General features: G+C 40.1%; 1 protein-coding gene across 3 annotated transcripts in view; it reads left to right on the top strand.

The window, feature by feature from the left end:
* STAM (signal transducing adaptor molecule) overlaps positions 1-17854 on the top strand; it is a 53458-nt gene extending 35604 nt beyond the window's left edge. For all 3 annotated transcript variants that reach the window (XM_019532483.1, XM_019532470.1, XM_019532475.1), the window contains exons 9-14: positions 1442-1530; positions 3747-3834; positions 8538-8592; positions 9017-9170; positions 10957-11132; positions 12475-17854. In XM_019532483.1, coding sequence (XP_019388028.1) covers positions 1442-1530; positions 3747-3834; positions 8538-8592; positions 9017-9170; positions 10957-11132; positions 12475-12724 — 812 coding nt within the window. In that variant the 3' untranslated portion in view covers positions 12725-17854. The remainder of the gene's footprint in view (positions 1-1441; positions 1531-3746; positions 3835-8537; positions 8593-9016; positions 9171-10956; positions 11133-12474) is intronic.
* Positions 17855-18823: the final 969 nt, after the last annotated feature.

The following is an 18823-nucleotide window of genomic DNA, read 5'->3' as shown; positions in this document are numbered from 1 at the left end:
ACAGCCCAGCTGAGTTCCAGCCCAAATATGTAAAAAGTGAGAAGTTTGAGTATGGAAGATATTACAACCTTAATAGGTATTCTGATCAGCTACCTCTTTCATTCTAGTTTGTGTATGTTAAAATATAGCTGCTTATATTGAGGTAGTTATTGACAGATTTTTCCTTGCATGTCTAAGTATATTTTCTGGTTTTGATCAAAAGGAAGTTCTGGCTCCTGAAAATACTCTTGGGTAAATTTCTGAAAAGCACCTATGTCCTAGTTTCCAAAGGGATTGTCCGTTTTTCTTAAGATGTTGGTAATCATTTCAGAAAAGATGCTGCTGTTTTCTTCTGTGCAAAAACAGTGTTAACATTTGTTCACCTTTTTTATTCTTTTCCCCTCAATCTTAACTTATTACAGACTGTTATTAAAACATGTTTCAACTTGAAATAATGTGTTTAGAGGTGCACTTATATATCAGTCTGATATCGGATTGGCACTGATATAAAGAAAATTGACTGTGTGGGAAATTGGCTTGATGTGGCTGATAATTTGGCTGATAAATGGCCCATGAATGCGCGCAGCTGCAGCGCAGTACGCAGGCAATGAGGAGCATAGCCTGGCAGCTTGGAGAGCTGTGTGCAGCTGGTAAATCTGTTGTGGTGGGCGGAGGGAAGAGGTGGGGGGGGAGGGACGGAACAATGACCCCATGGTGAGAGAGGGAGTGGGGCTGGGGCAGGCGCTGCCCAGGTGGGGGAGGGCACAGGATAGAGCCATGGCTCATCTGGGGGGTGCGGCTCTGGTCACTGCATGCACCCTGGGAGGGTATGGAGGCGGGGGGCATGTGCCTTCAGATCTGGGCAGGGTGGGCTGCCACTGCAGACTGGGATCAGGACTATGCCAGGCACTTCCTGGTGGGGGGGGAGGGGGAGGAGGCTTTGGGCTGAGACAGCAGTCAGGGCAGGCATTGGCAGTGCTGGGAGGGGGGCTATAGTGGGTCTATGGCAAACTTTGGGATGACTACACACCCCCTGTAGTCCCCTCCTAGTGCTGGCACCGCCTGCCCCAAGTGCAGCCCAGGCCCCACACCCATTCTACCCTGCGCAGATCCTGGGGCACATGACCCCCTGCCCTCCCAGGGTGCACACAGTAACTGGAGTCACACCTCACTCCTCTCTCACCACAGGGGCCTTGATTTCCGCCCCCAACAGCGCTTCCCTTCCTCCATGTCTTCGACAACAGCAGTCTTACCAGCTGGACACAGCTCTTCAGGCTGCTGGGTATATCAGAAATCGGATTGGTATTGGCCAATGTGGCTCTTTAAAAATCAGCTATCAATATCAACCCCTAAAATCTCTCTTGGTGCACCCCTAAATATGTTAAATGGACAGAATATTTTCATATAACATTACTTATGTGCAGTTGATGTTTTCTTTTATAAACATCTCTGTGCTTTGCAGTGAAAGCTGAGAAGAAAACAGTACAATTTAGTGATGAAGTTCAAGTAGAGACAATAGAACCTGAACCTGAACCAGTTTATATTGATGAAGTAAGTATCATAAAAAATACTGATTTTAGCATTTAATATGTTTAAACCAATTAAGTGAAACCTTTTCAGCCTGAGGGCCAAAGCCATTTCAAAATAATATCAAACAACTAGATTTCAGAGGGAAACAGCTGAGTACTTGTACTCTCAGGTACATATACTTGCGCTTGCTCTGATTAGATTGAGGACCATTTCTCCAGTCTATCCAGGTCATTCTGAGTCCTAGCTCTACCCTCCAGTATGTCTGCAACAGCACCCAACTTGGTGTCATTCTCAAATTGCTCTGTGCGCGCTCAATCCCTTCCATATTACTAATGAAGACGTTAAACGATACTGAATGAAGGACCTCTGGGGAACCCCACTTGATACCTCCTCCCAACAAGACATGGAGCAATGTCTTGCTTAGATTTCTCATAAGTTTTTATGAAACTGAATAAGAGAAGGTTCAACACTGCTTCCTCACAAAATACCAACTAAGCATGAAGTGATGACTTCGTTTCTCAGATTCTCCTTTATTTCCCCTATGTCACTTACAGATGCCCGTCTTGGTTGTCTTTTGCAATCACTCCCTGTCTTGTTCTCTGGAAAACGCCTCTCTTTCCTTCCCTTGAATCTTTCTGCCTTTATTTCCATTCTAAGTTACCTCTAGGATTCAGACCCTATTTCAGCCTACCTGTGTTCTGCAACATGCCCAGATCTTTCCTATGTCTCTCCTCCCTTTATGTTGCTCAGAAATATCTTTGCTCTTCAAAATCTCCTATTCTGTCTTTCTCCTGAAACAACCCCTTCTCCACTGGGGTCCTACCACCTGCTAAGATCAAATGAAGTGGGGCATCTTAAAATCAGTTGCCATTTCTCCCCTAACTTAATAAGTGACATCTGTCTGTACTGTCATCCTTAGTACTTTCTCTCCAGTGAACCCCCTGTGCGCCGAGGTTTAACGCAGTGGAAAAGCTCGGCTGATGCAGACTAACACAGTGAAAATGGATATGGCCAGCCTTCATCATGATAAGCATGTGCCTTTTACCCATGAGGAGAAAAGCCTTAAAGGGACAGTAGCCCCAAGTTATTTTTAACTCTTTTGTTTTCCCCTTCCCTATGTTTGGGGGGGCAGGGGAGCTGTGATGGGGGGGAAAATACAAGTTAAAAATTTCCCTTTTGATTCTGACATAGTGAAGAGTGTCACTGATCTAAACTCTTATTCTAACTTTTGATATTCATCTAAAATGCTATGCAACTTATGATGATTTTTTTAAGACATTTGTGCTCAGCTGCCTCCTTTTCTGGGTACCTGTATAAAAGATTGCATCCAAAATCAGTTAATCACAGAAAATTATATGCAAGCACTTGGAGTTCAACCATTAACCCCCTTCTCTCCCCCCGCCCCTCCAAAACAAGGGTGCTTTACAAGAAGCAGCAGCACAGTAGTTCACCTTGGCTCCACAGCGTCTTTGTAGATCCAGGTGCTTCAGCAGTGCCCCTTTGAACTCTTTTTATCTGAAGATGATTCAATCAGCTATTAGATAAAAGCACCAAAAAAGTTCCACTAAAGTGCCCGATCTATACAAATGTTGGGGAGCCAGGTCCAAATAATGCGCTGCCTCTTTGGGCACTGGGCACAGCACAGGAGTATGTTGACTTCAAAGTAAAGTGCCATTTTTTTTAACATCTGTAAGCAGCTTATGTGCATTCTTCAGACACTTTCAAATTTATTCCACTAGGTGGTAGCATTGCATATGTAACTGAGGTAGAATGAACCAGAAACTACTCTCTCTGAACAAAATTCTAAGGAATGTTTTTTCATTGGAAGACCTGTAAGCCACACTTCACTTTTTATGAATACCAAGTTGATTATTTTGTTGCCTTTCTTTTTCTCTTTTCATTTCTTTTTCTTTCTTTCAACAATACACATACTGAAATTCTGTAAGGCAAGTGATAATCTTTTGAAGCAAGCATAAACTCCAAATATTTGTAGGAAAACAAAGTTTTCCTGCTCTTCTGCTTGTTACAGATTTTTTAATTGGATCATGTATGTGGTACATACTGCTTCAATAATAACCATTATTAGTGATTGACATTTTTATATAAAGGCACATTTTGGACATAGGTGTCAGTGGGGGAATGAGAATAAGGAATATTGCATTATATTAATCTTTATAAATCTGGTATAAGGGAAGGTAACTCTTTTTCTCTAGCTAATGCCCTTGCTTTCATGGTAGGATAAAATGGACCAACTTTTACAGATGTTACAAAGTGCAGATCCAACTGATGATCAGCCAGACCTCCCAGAGCTACTTCATCTTGAAGGCAAGAAAAAAATTGCGTTCTTTTTCTAGTGTGTAGTTGCATGGATTTGCTATTTTAGTGAACACATGCTTCATCTGGGATTGAAATCTTTTTACTGATAGCATCTGGAATTATACTTATATTAAAATGCCCTTCTTCCCCCTCATCTAAGAGATCAGATTATTAAGAATGTGTCCCTTATCCTTCCCTTGAGGGGAGTCATGTTCTTACTCCTTATAGTCCAGAGACTGATCTCCCACCCATCTACATTCCACTGTTGGGCAGCATGGTAAATGTCATAAAGGGGTTTTTAGAGATGAACTGTAGTATGAGGAGGGCTAAGATGCAGAATATCTCAGGGTGTTCTAGAGGTGAGAGTTGTGGTGGGCATGGAGCCCTGGAATACCACTTAATGTTTATCCATCTGATATGCCCTGGTGTATACAGCCATATTTTAGAATTTTTACTTCATATATTGATTCTGAGGTTAGATCATACTTCTTGCCCCCCATCCAAAGAGCTATTATAGATATTCCAGCCAGGTTAACCAGTGTCTCACATTATAGCTGCAAAAGGGAAGAACAGCTGGACCTTTGGTATAGTTACTAGGGCTGTGTGAAATTTTGCTGGCTGTTTTGTTTCAATACTGTTTCAACTTATTTTGATCTTGCTGGGATCCTATGACCCCAGCTGACTTCCTGCCCTTTGGGCAGGGGGCTGGACTCGATCTCCTGAGGTCCCTTCCAGCCCTGATGTCTATGAAATCTATGAAACAGTGAAATCGAAACAAAGGGCTTTGAAACAACCCTGAAACAAAATGAGGGCAGTCGAAACATTTCAAGTTTTGAAGCTGAAGCTGGGCTTGCCTGCGGGGAAATAGAAAGTAAGGAGAGGGAAGAGTGGGGAAGGAATTAACACACATGCTGGAGAAGGAGCTCCTGCAGGAGAGGAAAGAAGGACTCTGTTACAGTTTGGCTACCTGAGATGCTGCTGGTGCTACTGTGCTGCTTCTCACTAAGTTATTATTTTACCTGTTGTCATTTAAAGTGGTGAACTGGATTGAGACTGTAGGGGAGGAGGAGACCTCTTGGGGCACACTGCTGTGTCATGTAGAGGCCCCAGTGCCAGTGAGGGTGCATCTTAACACACACGCACAAAGTCACACATGTCACAAGTTTTGCTTGTCAGGAGCTTGAGGTGCAGTTTCCCAGAAACACTTGTACCTATCCCCTTGAAAGCTGGCAGACTTCATGGCCTCAGCAGGGCTTACTGTGCCAGCTGTTTTCACCCCTTTGCACCTTCACACTTGCAAGCAACACGAGTTTTGCTTTCAAGACTTTGAGGTGCAGTTTCCCAGAAAGCTCTACACCTATCTCTTTGAAACTTGGCGGGCTTCATGCCCTCAGAAGGGGCTACTGTCCCTGCTCTTTTCATCCATATCTGCCAAAAAATGACCAAACTATAGGCAGTTTTGTGTTTCCCCATTATAGCTTATGGTCGAAACAGTTTTGATGAAACTGAACTGAACAGTGCTTTCGAAATGAAACACTGTTCCATCAAAACAGCGAAATGGAAGTCGAAACAAAACAGTGCTGTTTCACACAGCCCCAAGTCAGTTACCTAATCTTCCCCAGAGGAAGCAAGGAACTTCTATATATGCTTCAGTAAAGATCTTATTCCTATGGCAGAAACCTTAGATATACCATTGGAAGTGGTTTAGGATAAACCTCATTCATCTATAAGGCAGGGGTTCTCTACATTATTAGATTCCAGATATCCCTTAGAAAATACAAGCTCTTAGTTTCTGTTTGTTTGACGAGGGAACCATAAAAGCAATTCTTTTTGTTGTGAAGAACTAGAACCATGCATCAGTACAGGCTGGGGACTGACTGACTAGGCAGCAGCTTTTCAGAAAAGGGCCTGGGGGTTACAGTGGATAATAAGCTGAATATGAACCAACAGCTTGCCGTTGTTGCCAAGAAGGCTAATGGCATATTGGGCTGTGTTGGTAGATGTGTTACCAGCAGATGAGGGAAGTGATTCTTCCCCTCTATTTAGCACTGGTGAGGCCACATCTGGAGTACTGTGTCCAGTTTTGGGCCCCCCATTACAGACAGGATGTGGATAAAAGAGAGTCCAGCTGAGGGCAACAAAAATGGTTAACGGGCTGAGGCACATGAATGTGAGGAGCGGCTGAGGGAACTGGGCTTATTTAGTCTGCAGAACAGAAGACTGAGAGGGGATTTGATAGCAGCCTTTAACTACCCAAAGGGTGGTTCCAAAGAGAGTGGAGACCTTTATAAATATAAATGAGACCCTTTTAGAATCTGCAGAAGACCCATGACACACATTAGAATCTATGCAAGCCACATCAAAGCAAGCTGACATGAAGAATATTGCTATTTCTACATGTGCCAAGCTGTGTTTCTGACAGCTCTGCAGGAACATAATTCATATGTACCTTATAATTCATAGCACAAGAGGACATGAAGAAATTAGATTTCTTCAGCTATAAAGTTAACTAAATAGCCAGGCTTTATAGGGTCACATTGGGAGGGTGAAGGAGAGGTCTTTAAATCATGGTTTATGTCTTTCTCACAGTTACTGGGTTCAACACGGAGATAACTCTCTGAAATTTAAGGCCCTGTGAAAGAGATGTAGGATACTAAATCGTGGTGCTGCACCTATGGTTCATGGGCCAAATACAGCCCATAGTGCCTTGGAATCTGGCCCATGTAGTTCCTGAAGGGTCTGGAAATCTGGCAGCAGGAGAGTACTGGCAATCTTGCTGCTCCTCCTCTCTGCTGCCAAAATCCCAAACCCTGTGTGGTGAGTCAGAGCTGGGCAGATGGTTTGGAGCAGGCCCATCTTATTCTTCCACACTTGGGACTAACCTTAATTTCACCTATTAGATGCCAGGGCCTCTAACTCTACCACCTGCTTCAAGTCCTCGACAAAAGAGTTAACATGAAAGGTTACTGCTCACTGTTTTTAACCTTAACGCTAAGGTGATGGTAAGCTACAAAACAACTGTTAACAACCTTCCAGGAAAGAAACATACGATGCTTATCCCTGTAGGTAGCTGCCAAGAACCTATTAGGTACTTTGTTAACCGAGGTATTACTGTAGTCAAAACAGTCAGAGCTGATGAATTGTCCAAAGAGATTCAGAGAGTTTAAACCCAGGAAAACACCAAATCATCTAGTACAGTGGTGCTCAACCTTTTTTGCCCAGCGGGCTAGATGTGGCTGGTGGACCCAATCTGGCATAGGGACATATCCAGTAGGGCTGTGTGAAATGGCACTGTTCTGTTTTGCTTTAAGTTTCAAGGTTTGGATGGAACAGCGTTTTGTATCGAATTTCGTTTTGATTCGAAACAGCTGTCTGTTTTGTTTCGTTGAAACAGTAAGGCTGTTTCGACTCTGATTCAGTGTTTCGCTAGATTGCACTGGGAGCGGTGAGCCAGCCCGGCTGGGCTCGCAGGGGTGGGAAGTCAGCCCAGCTGGGCTCACTCCCTGCTCCTGGGCCTGATCTAGCATTGGGGATAGAGAGTCAGCCCAGTTGGACTAATTTCCCATCCCCAGCACTGATCGAAACATTTTGACTAGCCTCATTTTGTTTCAAGGATGTTTCGATGCCCTTTGTTTCATTTTGATTTTGCTGATTTGACCTCAAAATGAGGCAAAACAATGTCAAAACGAAACGGCCGGTGAAATTTCGCATAGTCCTAATCCAGCAGGGATCCATCCAGATGTGTAGAGTGGGGTGGATGATGGGCCAGCCCTGATCCAGTTGTGTGGAGCCACGGGAGTGGGGGGAGGAGGGGAAAGGACACCTGAAGGGAAAGAAACAGAAGGGGACTTTATTTGGTCATTACATCAGCTTGCAGTGCAAGAGAGACTTAAGCCCTCGTATCCTTAACCAGTGCTTCATGAAAAGAAAGTTACTGTAATACTATGTGCCTGCCAAGGTGTTTCTGACAAGAACCAGTTTGTTCATCACCCAGTTTCCTTCACTGAGACTTGGTAAATCTTGGAATCTTGGTCCTGACTTTTTTAATTGATCGGATACAGTTATTCAGAAATATAGGTAGATTGAACTGTGGCATTTTGCAGAGAAACTTACAGGTTGGAAAATTTCCTCTTCAAAGCTATTTAGACTCCAAAGGCCGTATCCCACCTTTTTAGGTTTTCTTTCCTGGAAGGCTGTATTTGTTTTGTAGCATACCATTAACTTAGCTTTAAGGTTAAAACCAGTGAGTTTCATGTTAATTCTTTTGTCAGGGACTTGAAGCAGGTGGTAGAGTTAGGTGCCTTGGCATCTAATAGGTGAAATTGGGATTAGTCCCAGGTGTGGCATTAGCAAAGCTAATAAAAGATATGATGTGCATTAGCAAAGCTAAGTCCATCTAGCTGAATTTATTCCTCTAGACTTCTGTTAGCTTGTGCTGCACATCTGAAGAATGTCCCTATCTTAGAAATATAGTCAGGGCAATAAGGAGCTCAGTCCAATGCTGTTATGAGACATTCCATAGTAGAGGCTTCTAGATCTTAATGACACAAGTTTTTCTGTAGTTTAACATTTAATAACATCTCAGAAACTTCCGTTGACACTTAGAGAAATCAAGTGCCTTTTAAGTATTTACAACCATGTTTGCATTCTTGTTTTCAGATAAATGGTACTTAATAACTCTGATGTAATTTGTAAACCTTGTTCTGTTCTAGCAACGTGCCACCAAATGGGTCCTCTTATTGATGAAAAGCTGGAAGATATTGACAGGTAAAAGAATGTGTACATTTTCCTGGCTTGTTTTTAAAAATAATAGCAGAAGTGTGAGTTGTTGCTAACATGTTACACCTACATATGTTATAGTGTTTCAGGGGAGTAGATTCAAGTGTGTACTTTACAATAACTAGAATTCCCCAAAGGTGTTTTAATATGACTGGCTTTAAAAAGCTGAGCACTCCTATCCACTTTCTCTACTTAGTTTTAACAAAAGAAATATCTTCCTTGCCAGACAAACTATTTTTCACTGAGACTACTGGTGAAAGTTGCAACACCTGACTGTTGAATGTAGGTATCATGCTATATCCTGTAAGACTAGTTGTTTGTCATATATCACGATGTGTAAATTCACTGCATTCTCTTGTTCAGTATTATATGTCTCTAAAATTTGGGGTAAACTGTATAATACCTTTTCCAGGAAACACTCAGAACTATCGGAGCTCAATGTTAAGGTCATGGAGGCCCTTTCATTGTACACCAAGCTGATGAATGAAGACCCAATGTATTCCATGTATGCAAAGCTACAAAACCAACAATACTATGTACAACCATCTGGTGTTTCTGCTTCTCAGGTATGTAGAGTAAAAGCTGCACTATCCAGCATCTTACAAGCCAGCACGTTCTACTAACCAGAATGCCAGCTTGTAAGATAAAGTGAAACCGGAAGTGCCCACCGCAGCACTTCCGGGTTCTCTGAGTCCCCCGGCCGGGGGTAAAACAGCCTGCGCTGTCGAGTCCCCATGGCCCAGGGGCATAACAGGCTTTGTGGGCCTGTGTGGGGCCCGTGGGACTGGCGACAATGCCGCGGGAGGGGCAGAGGAACGTGGCGGGAGAAGTGGTGACCTAGGACGGCTCAGTTAACCAGCATATTTTGTTATTTGGCATCCCCCATTCCTGGGGGATGCCAAATAACAGAGCTTTTACTATATTTCTTTTTTAAAAGACACAAGAGATTTGAGCATATGTTACTGCTTATGGATAAAGTTCCTAAAGTGGGAAGATGTCCCTATGAATGGTTCATCCTTAAGGTGGGTTTAGCAGCCTACTTTGCTACAACTATACCTTCAAGCCATTATTGTGTCCTGCCCCCTGTAGCAGGGGAGAAAAGTTGTTTTCCTTTTTCTTTTTAACAATCCTTCAGATATTTGAAGATTTCTGTCATGTTCGCTCTGTCCTTCCCCCCCATAATTATCTTCTTCTTTTGTGTTGAGCCATTTATGGACCTTCCTAAAATTAAACTGTACTTTTGCTTTCAGATGCTTAAAAATTTGAGCCAACTAAAAAGATAACTACGTTTCCCTCCCCAGCAGTTTGTGTAACATTACAGGCAGAATCAGTACCCACCTATCTCCAGTGTCTTCTCACACTGATGTTGCCTAGTTTTTCAATATAGACATTATAACCAACCATTAAAAATCCTTGGTCTGGGCACTTAGGTAGAATCCTGTTCAGAACACACCATAATGAGCAATTCTATATAAGAAGAAGCAAATGTCTCCTTTGGAGAAACAAGGGAGTTTTTAAAGAGAAACTGAAGGGAAGGCCTGAGAAGCTGGGAAACTTTTCCTTCAGTGCCTCTCATAATGAAAGGTGCATGTTAATAGACTGTTTCAGATTCATAGATTGTTGGCCTAGGATCAGTTAATTTTACCTTCTGATCAATTAGAGACCTTATTATTTCATCTAGTGATTCCTGCATTGAGGTCAATAAATGTATTTAAATATGGCTCCTACATATTTATCCAGTCTTGATTTTTAAGGATGTAAAGAGTCTAATACATCCACTAATAAGCTTTTATTCTACTATTCTCTTAATAAAAATTTGCCTTATTTTTGGCTGGAGTGTTTCCAGAAGACGTTTTGTTTTTTTTTAATTCGTATTTTCCTAAATCAACTTCAACAGTTGCTTACTTGACAGTGTTAAACTAACTAAAAATAGGAAAATATGTATCGGAATTTTTATTTAGTTACTTCATGCAAAGAAAGGCTCACAGGTCTAGACAACTCCTTATGCATCACAGGTAGAGAATCTATGTCCTGATCTATTTGTTTTTAGTTAAGCAATTAACATACTAGAAATACGCTCAGAAAATGTAATGACTAAAAGTTATTTAGTCAGCAAGTTGTTGGTTTACTAGTACTGGCATATAATGGTAGAATTATAATATTCCTTCTACTTCCACTTTTTAGCTTAGTTGAAGGTAAAACACAAAAATATTATTTACAATACAGTGCTTTTTGTGAAGCAGTCTTTCGTAAATATCTTGAGGTGTTGAATCCGGCATTTTAGTTAGCTAAGCAGTAGCAGTACATTCCTGTATTTTATTTATGCCCTTCTTTTAATTTTTTTTTTTTTAGGCTTATCCAGGACAACCTGCAAGTAATGCATATCTGGTGACAGGGAGTGCACAGTTGAGCCACATTCAAGGCTATAATCTTCCTCCAGAGCAACTTCCTTCTCTTAACCAAGGCACAGTTCCTCCGTCCGCAAGCTCAGGACTAGCTAGTCAGCCTGCTCAAGCATCTTATACAAAGTAATTTTAGTGTTTACCTATTTGGAATAAGCTTCGGGGCAGACTTGTTAAGGGGAGATTTTACTTTCAGAAAACTTTATTAACTCAGCTGTGAGTAAAGTAGAGTGTAGTTGCATCAAATGTGTATTCACTGATGTTTTGATAACAAGTATAACAAGTATGTTCAGCAAATGTATAGGCTTTGAACACAAGCATTCTTTAACTGTAAAGGACATGTATTGTATATTGTTTTACACAAGTGAAGAAATCACATGCTCATAGTGGCTTCCAAATCATGTTCCTTAATTATACACAAGGTCTGCTGCTTTGTCTGGTTTCTGGTGGATTTTAGCACATAGCGCATGATGCCTTTTTTTACTGTAAACCTCACAGATTAGTGTATGGGATTCATGTTGAACCTTGGACGAGTAGATTTTGAAGACTTGTTGAAGTCTTAATGCTACCCAGATATAAGGGAGCTGATACTATTTTCTTACAGTTAAAATAACTTGTGATTTAATTGAGGAGTTCTGATGTCGGAACCATAGACTAGCTTGAAGTTGGCAGAAGGCTTGAGCTGCACTTTATTCTTTTCAAGTAGATGGTGAAGTTTTGGCTTTTAATTCTGCCTTTCAGAAAATAATGTGTATATTCTATTCTGGGATGTATTGTATGTGAGGAATTATGGGGAGGACATTCATGCTTGCAAATATTTTCAAGTGGGGTGTTAGAGAGATTGTCTGTGGGCCAAATCCAGATCACGGTACTGCCCGTGAGATCTGGAGTTGATCCTCATGCGGTACATGCTGTTTTAGCCATGCACACAGAAGCCCACAGGGTTGGTCCACGATGCATGCTGCATGTGGAGCTCACTGCAGCCAGTCCAGAATGCACATGGCGCCTGCGTGGGGCTGGCCTGTCAGCCCGTGGACTGATCCTGCACCACTTGTCTGGCCTGTTTTAAAGTATTTTATTTCCCTTTGTATATGTTGCTTATTGGAAGACCATGAGGCACCAAAGCCAGGGTGATAAAGTTTATATAAACTTTGCATACTTTGTATTTCTGGTTACAGTAAGTAATCTTGCATTAATGGAATATAAAAGGACTTGGATCCTGGGAAATAAATTCATATATTTACACACAGAAGTTAAATTTATTAATTCAAAGCTTGGCAGGTGAGCAGCATTTTCTAACTTCGCTTTGAAATTGATGTTTTTTCTAAATTTTAATAAAGCTGTTAAATTTTGAAGAGGTAGTCTTGCATGTATTAGCCACCTAAATATAGAATACAATTTAATTAGTTTAATACTTTCTTCCATATAAATACAATAAGAAACAATTTCTTATTTTCTTTTCTTTCAGTACAATGGTTGGCTCTGTTGCTGGAGGTACCTATTCCAACCAGACATCAGTGTACAGTCCACCTCCTGCTGCTGTTGATGTCGCTGCTTACCCGAATACTGGGACAAATATGTCCCAGGTGCCAAACTATAACTTAGCATCTTCAACTCTGCCACAGTCAGCAGGGAATCAGCAACCGCCATCTCAACAACCACAACCGCAACCACCACCACAGCCACAGCATACTTACTCCCAGAAGGCACTACTATAGGATCCAGGACTTCTGATTCCTAATCTTCGTCTAACACCTGCTCAAAGCAGTTGACATTGTTATGAGTTTCTTCCCTTAATCTCTTAAACTTTGTTTATCCTCAGCTTATTAGGAATCTATCTTGGTGACGAGTTCAATTTGCACTGACTTTTTAGGATTTTGGGTTTTTTTAATTTCGCAGAGGAATGAAAATATCTAGGACATTTAATTCCTTTTTAAAACGTCTAAAATTGGTACAGGATTATTTATGTCTGGTAAAATTGGCTAGTCTGTGAACACTCAACTTGCAAACTGTTGTGGCATCTGTTATTGTACATATAGTGTGATTGCAATAGTGGCCATTTTGAATAGCTGTAGTGATCATGTGAATATATTTAACAGTGTTAAAAAATAATTTACATTACTATTTTATTTTAATCATGTTTCATAGTTTTACCTAGTTTTATGAAGGATGTGATATCCTTTTGCAATATCTTCATATCACTGTTACACTTAAAAGCTGAAGTCTTTCAATTTCCAATCTTACTGGAGTCTAGTTTTCTTCAATTGTGAATTGAACATAAGTGTAACATGGCTATTAGCTAGCTTTATCTACCAAAGTAAACTAGTTAACATTTTAAACTATCTGGCGAGATAACAGCAAATGATTCTGCTTTAGATTTATAATCTAAACAACTATGTACAGGCTGCCAAACATATCATGGGACCATAATACAGATCAGTATCTTAAGGTTTAAGAATACGTAATTTATTTTTCCATGCTGGCTCTGGGTAACTTGGATTCTGACCTGTATCCTATGTGCATTGGTGGAGATAACACCAAAGACAGATAAAACAAGTTTGGAAGGGAATGAATGGAGTTTTTAAACTGGAACACAAAACACTACTTACACTACATCATTCTGGTCTCTTGCAGTTATTTAGGACATTAAAAATTGTGGACAAGAAAATGACTCAGCTCGACATATTTCAGGACTTTATTTTGACTCTGGTGGCCTTGTGTAGCAAATGATTTTGTGTTTACTATTCTTAAACGAAACTGTTCTGCCTTAAGCAAGCATCTCCTGCCTTTTTTCTAATTTTAAGTTGTTGGGTTCTTTCCATTTTTAACCCTTCCGTTAAAAAAAAAAAATTTTCATTTCCCTTAATCAGGCCTATTCATAATTGTCAGTCTTTTTTTCCATTAGTCTGTGTCTCCGTTCCATTAGTCTGTCTCTTCCATTAGTCCCTTGTTCTGGTTATCCTTGACCTACTTTCTAGCATGTGAGACTTAATGCATGCAATTTAAATACAAAAAAGGTAACAATAACTGAAGGCAGCTTTTTAGGTATGATCAATGCATCTTTTACAAGTCATTTCTACTTTTGATTTTATATTGTATTTCTTTTGACGAATTCCAGTATTTTTTTGCCTTGTTTTAATGGAACCTATTTCTGTATTATACATGGCACTATAGACATAATTTTTTAATTTAATATATATTTTCCATTTCATTGTGTAGGTTCTCTATACTGTCATGTCTTATGTATACACTATACTACTCTACCTTGACTATCCAGTACTCCCTCTGAATTTGTTTCTGTTCTTATATTCATCTTGTCATTGAATTCGCTGTTATGTGCAAATATCTTGGCTGTGACTGTCACCTACATCATTTTCATAAATACTAAACAAGTGGTTACAAAACTTGCCGTTTGGTGTTCCAGCTGATGATGGTGGTTTCAGCTAATGGAGCTACTGTTTATAACTATAGCATTTTTCTCTTATTTTCTTACCAAGACTGATTATTCCCATAAGCCTTAACTACATGATATAGCCATATGTAAGGAAGAACAATAAAGTAATAGCGTAGGAGCTTTGCTTTGGATATTAGTTTTTAACACCTTGGAGTGGTTCTTATTTTTAAGAAGTAGAGGTGAGGAAAATGATGCTGTGGTCTGTGCATGTTTGTTGGACATCTTCAAAATGGGAGCAACAATGGATTTGGAGGGAAGAATTTCTCCCCCCCCCAGCACCTAATTTAGGAAACTTCATGAAGCATGCTGATAGTCTCATTAGAATTATTGAGACTACCTGTGTGCTTAAATTTTGGGAACAGCCTCATAATTTTACAAATAAGCCCCTAGTCTATTGCACTGACTGAGGATCAACAGACTTTCTATATAATAAAATGTCACCCATCAAAACTAAATATTATTAATTGTTTTGTCCAGATGAATTAGACGCAAGCAAATTGATTTCAGAAACTTTCAGTGCAAGTTTGATTTCTTATAGAGCAGAAAGCCTTTTTTTGATAATTTATTAAGCGTTGAAAATCTGTTATGCATCTGAGATTCTGTCACTTTCCACCTTATTTTCCCTTTTTAAAGATTAATTTTAAATAGTTTCCAGTAGTTGTGCACACCATCTCTGTAATCAGTCAATCTAAATTTAATGTGAGAGAATTTTTCTCCTTTTTAAGGTCTGGTCGTCATCCATGCTTTTTTTTATTGAAGCTGTTGTCCATATCTTACTTCTAGAATGAGTCTGTGGGTCTTTTGGATGTTTTTAAAGTCATTATTATATATTTTTGTCTTTAATTTCTGCGCAAAATATGGTTTGAAACTGCTGTGTGATATAGGAAGGAAATGGCTTCATTAGCATCATCCTTATCAACTTAAGTGTGTCCCAAGCTTTTAATAATGTCACTTGAAATATTCTTCTATATCTTCTAAAATAGTAATTTCTAACCCTGTTTTTGTAGGCCTGATTGCTAAATTCACATTATGCTTTTCTATTTTTAACGTTATTTCTCATTTTTCTCTATAGCATCTTCATTTGGTTTACTTGGTTATTATTCTTATTGCATCTAGCTCCTGTAACATGTTGGAAACTTGTTACACTAATTCTTTTATATGACCCCCATTTCCATTCCTGGTAACATAGTCATTCTCCTTTTTAACATAAAAGTCTTACCACTAATTATCCAGAGGAAGAATGCTTTGGTACCAGCACTAGGACTTCTTTGCTATAATTTCTTCTTCAGGTTCCTAACTGAACTGTGTTCTCTGTTAACAGGTGTCACAGTGGTTATTAATGTATTACTTTGTTTCTTAACTGTGAATGGGAAACAAGCATTTCTATAGTTTTTGCAGGAAAAGTTGAACTCCAGAGAATTCAAATGCTAAAAAGACAGGATATTCACAAATTAAGGTTTTTTCAAAAAGCACTGTCAACTACATTTTACACACTCTAATAGTAAGCCGCCTCTTTGAACTTCTTGGATATGTTTGCTTCTTGATATAAGGCTAAAATGTTCTGAAAACATTTTCTATATCCCTGTTATTATTTAACCCTTTCTTAACAAAGTGTAACATCTGTTAGTTGGGTTAAATAGAGCTTTCTAGTAGTTTGATTTTTATGAGCAGCTGGAGCAAGTTCTGGGAAGTGCGTTCGGTTTTGGTTGTTATAACAACAGAATTTTAGTTGGGCCTTGTTTAACATCCCACTGTACTCGCCTACAAACTAAGATGGCATGAATTACTGTAAAACTTTCCAGGACAATTTTGTTCTGAAGAGAAGAAAACTAAAGGAGTGAAATTATTTTAAACTTGGTATGAATAGGTATTTTACGGAGGACTCTGTTCTGGAGGTTGCATCCAAGATTGGGTGCAAACATGCTCATCAAACTTAGCTAGCTACTATTTTTCAATGCATTTGATGTCAAAAGCCTGTTTGCATTTCCACTAGGTTATATACAGTAATTGAGTAGTAGTCCTAAATCCAAATCAAGCAAAAATCTGCCTTAAACAACATAAAAGAAGCAAATTGAGCTTTTATCAAAGCTTTGGAACACTGACTTGCCTTTTCAAATATAGTTCTTTGTGAAGATATGGCAATTTGGAAATAAAGTGAGTTTAGGTCACCAAAAGTTAAATAATTCTATCTGTAATAGTAAATATTTCCCATATTGCAAAATTGGAGATAATGCTGCTTGTTGGACACCTCTGTCTGCTTATTTTTTGCTAAAATGAGGTTACTTTGTGGTCTAGAGGCAGGAATGTCAGATCTTATGCTGGAGAGATGCTGATACCTCATTCTTTAATTAAAATGGTTTCTTCAAGATCATTTACCTGACTCTTAAGTATTTTCACCTGTTGTCCGAAACTTTGCCTGATTAAAGGTTTTAACCTCCTTTCCCATCTGAAATTTAGAGACCAAATGAAAAATAGCCACACTTATTAGAATGACTAGACTCATGTCTTGGATTATGACTCCAATGTGGCACTTGCCTTCAGAGAAAATGGCAAGAGTTTTGTTCTGAAGATGAACAGAGCAGCAAAACATGCCTTGGGGCTTTTCTTGATATTTATTTAATTTTTTTTCCCTCTTTTTTTTTTTTTCTTTCTCTTTTCCCATTGTCTCCCACTATCTTTTTTTTCTACTGCTAACAGCAGGCAGAATCATTTTTATTGTATATTATTCATTTGTAAAGAAACCTAGTCAGAGTCTCACTACAGATATCCCTGTTGCATATTTTGCAGCCAGTTAAAATAATGTTCACTTTACTGGGTCTATACTACAAGGTCTGCAGTCAAATGTGAGAAGGCCTTGAAGTTTAAGCTTGTTACTTTACGATATATAAACAAAAAACACTAGAAAACTTTTCAAAATCTCATGTTTTATATTAGGAATTTTGTTCGAGAAACATTCCACGTGTTCTACTGGAAACACTTACTGTGTGTGTGTGTGTGTGTGTGTGTGTGTGTGTGTACACACACACATATGTAGTATAGCTGCAAGTCCAAAGCTCATTATCCTGTTGCCACCTCAACCAAAAGGTGGCAGAGAGTTTTTCTTCCTGTCTCCTGCATATACTCCTGGAAAGCTGAATAACTTCTGTCTGTCATAAAGAGGGAAAAAAAAGATTGCTACAGTTTGTCTTTGTTTTATTAAAGTATATGCGGTAGCAAAGTGTTTTGTTTTTTTTATTTTTGGAGTTCTATGTGATGTTGGCATATGTACATATTTAGATAATACTGCACTGTTGTACAAGAGTTTTGATTTAGTAAATAACACTTTGTTTGTTTAAAAAAACTGTTAATTGTTTTTGGTATAATGCCGAATATTAAAGTTGAAACATTTAGTTCAGTGTGTTGTAAAGTCAGTTTATGCATTTCACAGTTTCAAATGATGAGGAAAAATGCACTGAGGGTTTTGAAAAGAACATAAGGGTTCTACTAGCACAGGGGCAGGCAGTTATTTTGGCTGGAGGGCTGCTTAATGAATTTTGATGAGCTGTTGAGGGCTGCAACGGTGGCCCCATCCCTTGACAAAGCACCCTGCCCCCTGGTCGCCATCTTAGGACCAGAAGTCCCACCCCCTAACGGCTGAATTTTGCCACCAGAAGTCTCTCCCCTTGCCCCCACAAATACTATATTTGGGAAGGGGGCTTTCCATCTTGGAACTAGGAAAAAACAAAAAGCATATTACTTACTAAAAATCAAATGTCCACAACATTTTAATTGTATTTAAAAATATATATTTTTGTCCTGTTTTGTGTGTGTATTGTGCATATATAGAGGTGATTGCATAATAGCTTAAAACTGAAGTCTTACTTTTGTAATGTTGCAGGAGGTGTGGGGGGTGGGTATGGGGCTTGTGGGGGGCTGTGGATGTGTGTGCATGTGGGGTGTTGGGGGTATGTGGATGTGGGTGGATGGGTATGGGGGGTTTGTGGGAGTCTGGGGTGTGTGGAGGTGGAAGGTGGCTGGGAGTGTGTGCATGTGGGGGTGGGGGGTTGTGGGATGCGAGGGAGGATGTGGGTGGGGGAGGGGTGTAGTTGTGGGGTTTGTGTGGGAAACTTTGAGGGTATGATGGGGTGTGCTTAGGAGCCCCCATACATGCCCCCCTGAGCCAGATAGCTCCCACCCCTACCCCACAACAGCCTGGAGCACACACCCCCTGTGGTGCTTCCCCGTCACCACCGACAACACGCAGCCCCAGCCTGCTCCGAAGTGCCTGGCCGTGGCGCATCCTTGCCACCACCTGGGCACGCAGTGGAGCTGGGGCAGGTCCTTCTGGCTACTGCTGCCATTGCCCCAGCCACATGCACAGCCC

The sequence above is a fragment of the Crocodylus porosus genome, unplaced genomic scaffold, assembly GCF_001723895.1.
Source record: "Crocodylus porosus isolate Cpor-Errol unplaced genomic scaffold, CroPor_comp1, whole genome shotgun sequence".
NCBI lineage: Eukaryota > Metazoa > Chordata > Crocodylia > Crocodylidae > Crocodylus > Crocodylus porosus.
Note: the sequence above shows the minus strand (reverse complement) of the source record. Positions and strands in the feature narration are given on the sequence as shown.